This window comes from Dromiciops gliroides, chromosome 5 (genome assembly GCF_019393635.1).
Source record: "Dromiciops gliroides isolate mDroGli1 chromosome 5, mDroGli1.pri, whole genome shotgun sequence".
NCBI lineage: Eukaryota > Metazoa > Chordata > Mammalia > Microbiotheria > Microbiotheriidae > Dromiciops > Dromiciops gliroides.
This window is the reverse complement of record NC_057865.1, coordinates 271,213,884-271,219,883: the sequence shown is the minus strand read 5'-3', so window position 1 is coordinate 271,219,883 and position 6,000 is coordinate 271,213,884. Positions and strand designations below refer to the sequence as shown.

The following is a 6,000-nucleotide window of genomic DNA, read 5'->3' as shown; positions in this document are numbered from 1 at the left end:
ACCGGCCCTGGATTCAGGAGGCCTGAGTTCAAATCCAACCTCAGACATTTGACACTTACTAGCTGTGTGACCCTGGGCAAGTCACTTAACCTCATTGCCCTGAAAACAAAACAAAAAAACCAAAACAAAAATAAAAGTATGTGTAAAAGGTTTTAAATTTTACTTTTTAAAATGTCTAACATTATTTTTTTTTGGTGAGGCAATGGGGGTTAAGTGACTTGCCTAGGGTTACCAGCTAGTAAGTATTAAGTGTCTGAGGCCAGATTTGAACTCAGGTCCTCCTAACTCCAGGGCCAGTGCTCTATCCACCACGCCACCTAGCTGCCCTAAAATATTTTTAAACTTAATTTTTTTTTTAATTTGAAATTCGTTAAATTTTAATTTAATAATAAAAGCCAATCATTTTAAAATACATTTTAGATATGTTAGAAATTTTACATTAATTCATGACTATACATTATTTCAGAGGAAGGGATGGGGAGCATGAGGTCACATGTCTCCCAGGGTCCACAGATGGGAAAGAGCACTGACTTTAGATTTAGATGACTTGAGTTTGAATCCTCCTCCTAGTACTCACTCCCTGTCTTACTTTGGGCTAGTTGTATCTGACTCAACTGCCTTTTGGGATCACTAGGATCATGTGGGATCATCAGACCTTTCTAGTTCTTGTGGTCCTATGATTCTCTCTGCCTCAGTTTCTTCCCCTGTAAAACAAGGGGGTTTAGACTAGATGGGCTCTGGGGTCTCTTCTAACTCTGTTTGTATGATCCTATTGTTATCTTTCTTCTCTTCCCCAAAGTCACTGCCAAATTTTTAAAAATGTTTCCTCATCAATAAAATTGGGGTAATAATTGTACTTGCCTCCCAGCTTGTTGTGAGGATCCAATGAGAATATATAACTGGGCAACCTTAAAGCTCTATATAAATGCTAGCAAACGGTTTTTAAAATTAAACAATATAAAAATAAATAAAACCATTCAGTTCAACAACTATTTAGTAGGTTCCTATTGTGTACCAGACACTGAGCTGTCCCTAGGATTTTCCCTTCCCCCCTCCAAAAAAACATTCAACAACCCCCCCAAAAAATCCCTTTTCTCAAGCTAACATTCTACTGGTAGGGGATAACAGTAAAAGTCATATATATATAATTTTCCCCCCAAGTACATATTAAAACAATTTTTTAACATTTAGGGTTTTTTTGTTTTGAGTTCTAAATCCTGTCACTTCCTCCCCTCCCAACTCCCTGAGATAGTAAACAGCATCGATTATACATATGCAATCTTGTTAAACATTCCCATTTTAGTCATTTTGTATAACGAAGACTTGAATGAAAGGAAGTGAGAAATAGCATGCTTCAGTCCATGTTTCAGTCATTTTCAGTTCTTTCTCTCGAGGTGGATAGCATGCTTCATCATGAGTCCCTTTGGATTGTCTTGGATCATTGTATTGCTGAAAATAGTTAAGTCATTCACGTTCTTCATCAAACAATATTGTTTCTGTTGGTTCCACTCACTTCACTCTATATCAGTTCATACAGGTCTTTCCTGGCCTTTCTGAAATCTCCTGTTTGTCATTTCTTATGGCATAATAATATTCCATCACATCATTACACCACAGCTTGTTTAGTCATTTCCCAATGGATGGCATCTCTTCATTTCCAAATTCTTAGGCACCACAAAAAGAGCTGCTATAAATATTGATAGCAGTAAAAGTCTCCAGAGGATGGGGAGAATGATTCCCTTCAGGATGAAAAAATTCCAGCTCTCAGTGCCAGTTGGCTGATGTTCTCTGACAAAGTCTTCAAGAATTACCTGGGGCACTGGTAGATTAAATGACTTACTCAGAGTCACCCAGCATGTAATCAGGTGGGACATGAACCAGGTCTTAATGATTCCAAGGCTGGCTTTTCATTTATCGAGACTCCTTGTTTCTCACTAATATAATGTGATAGCAATAATAACCATTTTGAGCTGCACAAAATCTAGGTTTGAATTCTGACTGACCCATACTGACCAAATGGTTATTTAACTCTCATTACCCTAGGTAACCTCTCTAAGACTAATTATCAATGAGTTATAAGTCACCATTGGCAGACGGGAATCTTCACACTGCAAGTTCCCCACCCTAGTTAAAACACAAATTCAGACCAAATCAAACCAACTACAAGAATAGCTGATTTTATATATTACCTTAGAATTTGCCAAAGCATTTTCCATATATTATAGCTTTCATTACCTACAATATATCATCTATAACCATTTCCATATTGTATCTCATTTGAGCCTCACATCCACCTATTAATTAATGCTACAAGTATTATTCATATTTTACAATTGAGGAAACTGAGGCTTTGTTTAAAGCAACTTACCCCACAGTCATGAAAGTGACCTGAGGGGATGGTCAAACTCAGGTCTCTCCCAACTCCAAATGGAATGCTTTCCACTCCACTACTCTGTGATTAACCTACAAAGTGAATCTTGCAACCCCAAGCGTGAGGTTTAGTTTTAGGGTTGGTTTTTTTTTGTTTGTTTTTTGGTTTTTTTGGTGAGGCAATTGGGGTTAAGTGACTTGCCCTGGGTCACACAGCTAGTAAGTGTCAAGGGTCTGAGGCCGGATTGAACTCATGTACTCCTGGATCCAGGGCCGGTGCTCTATCCACTATGCCACCTAGCTGCCCCATTTAGTTTTAGTTTTAAGAGCAATTTTGCTTTTTAAAAAATCCTTCTATAAACAGTGGTCATCACATATGTGTGTTTTTGTGCACTTGAGCATGTGTATACACATACACAGTAGGTTTGATTTGATTTTCCAGAGCATCAATTAATAAATAATTGATAATTATTATTATTTAATATATAATATTATTAAGCCCCCAATATGACCAGATACTCTACTAAGCACTGGGGATATAAAGAGGCAAAAGACAGTCCCTGCCCTCAAGGAGCTTATAATCTAAACATGAAAAACAAATGATCTAAAGCATGAAAAATATACTTGATGTTATGGGAATCATGGTATCATGGATGCCAGCTTTGGCTTTGGAATTAGGAAGACCTGTGTTCAAATTCTGCCTTCTGAAATCCACTCATTGTGTAAAACCAGACAAGTCGCTTAACTCCCAGGCTACTCTCTTGAAATAGAGATGAACAGATATATAGAATTCAGTATTCTGAAAAGAATACAATATTGTCATCAAAATACTGACCTTTGGTGAAGAGTTTCCACACTGGGAATTCTTTATACCAATGAAGTCACAGTTATTGTCCGTCTCCCCCTACCAAAAACAAAATTAGTGCCAGTATTATTTGTGAGACCTTGAAACATTTTCCATATATCGAGATGAGCAGTCTATTTTGTAACAATCTCATTTTCTCCTTGGCCCACACTCCAAACAGTTTATTTATTTTAGATTAGGTAAAGACACAATAACACCTCGGAATGGACTCCAGGTTAAATTCAGCAGTAATAATCATAACAGCTGACATCTACTTAGGTTATAAAGTTTGCAAAGTGTTATATATTCTCTATCTTTTGGAAGGTTTTTCACCTCCATTTTGCAAGAGAACAGACTGAGGTTCAGAGGGGTCGGGGGACTCGGTTGAGGTTGTTACACTAAGCATAAGTGGGGAATTAAACCCAAGTTGCTTTCTGGTATGTGAAATCCATGACAGCGAAACTCCTTTTAGCAAATGGCAGAGAGAGGGGTGGGCATCAAACAAGATGGGAGCCAGCAGGATAGTAGCCTGAAACACATCCCAAGACATTCTTCTATTTGCACTGTCCTTGGCAAAATGCATTAGCTAATGAGATCTGTTCCTGCCTTCATTATAGTCCACCTCGGCATCTGAGAAGGAAGAGCCCCCTCCTGATGAGATTTTTTAGTGGAGTGAGAGAATCTGGCAGAGGCTAGAAATAAGGAGAGAGAAGCAGACAGATACCGGTATAAATGAAAATCCTTGGAGTTAGGACAAAGAGACATCAGAGAGGCAGCTAGGTGGCACTATAAGTGGATAAAGCACTGGACCTGGATTCGGGAGGACCTGAGTTCAAATCTGGCCTCAGACCACTTGACACTTACTAGCTGTGTGACCTGGGCAAGTCACTTAACTCTCATTTCCCCACAAAAAACAAAACAAAACAAAAGAAGGCATCATAACAGTCATCTCCTTGTAGCCTGCAGAGTTTGACTCCTTATATCAAACACAGTTCTCCCATCCTAGGGGAACAAGTCTTAACCAGCAATATGGTCCAGTGGTCTCAAACAGACTTCTTTTTGTAGATGGGTCTCTATGCCTCCCTCCTTTCCATTTTTTAAGTAAAATTCTGTCTCTTGTCTGTCAGGAGAGAAGAATGATTGGAGAGAGGATAAAAAGAATAAGTGTCTCTTTAGGCTACAGGGTTGATTGCGGGTGGAATTTTTTTTTTAAAGACCACTATTTGGCTTCTTAAACTGTACTGTCTGAAGACATTTCCAAAAAAGGTATATTCATACTTGGTTTTGGTTTTTTTTGCTAAAGGTATGAGAGGCTAGAAGATCAACTCCATGACTTGACAGATCTTTCACCAGCACGAGACCACAACCTGAAGCAGGAGCTCGCCAGCATTGAAGAGAAGGTGGCCTATCAGGCCTATGAAAGGTCTCGAGATGTTCAGGTACAACCCTTAACGATCTTTTTTTTTTTTTAATAGTTTCATCAGTGCCTTTTGTTTTATCATCACAGTCAATTCTGGATATTGCCTCTTCTCTTCCTCACATTGGAATGCTCCCTACAACAACAGTGAGCAAAAGCAATGGACTGTATGTCTGTTGGGGGATGCAACATTCTGTATCCACAGGTCCCCCCCCACTTCTCTACTGAGAGGATGGGGAGGTTATATTTCACTCCAACCTTTGACCTATTTAACAGATACTTAGAAATTCTTCCTTGACTCAGACAAAGGCGCACCTTTAATTTACCTGAAGAAAGAGAAATATTTTTCCTTGACAACCCTAAGGGGCAGGGTTATCAGAGCATAATTTCCAAATGCCTACCTTGATTCGAGGCTTACTTCTTCCCTCCCTTATGAGTAGAGATCATTCTTTCTAGAGACAGGGTTGCTCCACCCTGCTCAGATGAGCAAATGTCAATTAAACATTCATTGGTGTGTACTGGACTCTGATAGGGTAGCTGAAAAAAGAAGGATCAGTGACCTAGGAAATATTTATTATGCACTGAGGCTCTCAGCTAAAGCATTGAGGATACAAAAGAAGCCAGTCCCTACCTTCAAGTAGTTTTCGTTCATTCAGGGAAGACAAACTATGCACAAAATAAATTTGGGGGAAGGGATGGCACGATCCAATGGCCTGAAGGAGCCTGTCCTCTATTGGGGTGAAGAGACTGGAGCACATTTAGAATTCTATAGAATGATGCCAGACCGAATATCTCCTTGAGAGCAAAGATTATCTCATTTCAGGATTTTTTCTTTCTCTTTGTATCTCTAGTGCCAAATACAGCCTGGCATCTAGTAGGCAGTTAATAAATGCTTGGCCTTGTGGTTATTTGTCAAATTGTGGTATAGAACCATAGGTGTAATTCAAAAGAGTATTTACCTGATAGTTCTTGGTAGAAAACGTAACATGAGTTGGGGCAGCTAGGTGGCTTAGTGGATAAACCACCAGCCCTGGATTCAGGAGGACCTGAGTTCAAATCCAGCCTTAGACACTTGAAACTTACTAACTGTGTGACCCTGGGCAAGTCACTTAACCCTCATTGCCCTCCAAAACCAAAAAAAAAAAAGAAAAACCAAAAGGGTAACATGAGCTACAGATAGGGAAAGTTTCATGGAGAAGGCAAAACATAAGCCAGGCCTTAAAGAATGGATAGGATTTAGATTGGTAGTGGGTACATCAAGTCTTGAGATAGATCGGAAGCCTTTTGAGGCAATGGACAGTGTCCTTTCTGTCTTAACCCTAGTGTGTAGCACATAGTAGGCAGTAAATATTGCACTTGCTGGATTAGA

General features: G+C 39.3%; 1 protein-coding gene across 2 annotated transcripts in view; it reads left to right on the top strand.

The window, feature by feature from the left end:
- The window catches only part of TMCC3 (transmembrane and coiled-coil domain family 3), a 124,701-nt gene that overhangs the window by 102,489 nt on the left and 16,212 nt on the right, over nucleotides 1-6,000 (top strand). For both annotated transcript variants that reach the window (XM_043968086.1, XM_043968087.1), the window contains exon 3: nucleotides 4,518-4,653. In XM_043968086.1, coding sequence (XP_043824021.1) covers nucleotides 4,518-4,653 — 136 coding nt within the window. The remainder of the gene's footprint in view (nucleotides 1-4,517; nucleotides 4,654-6,000) is intronic.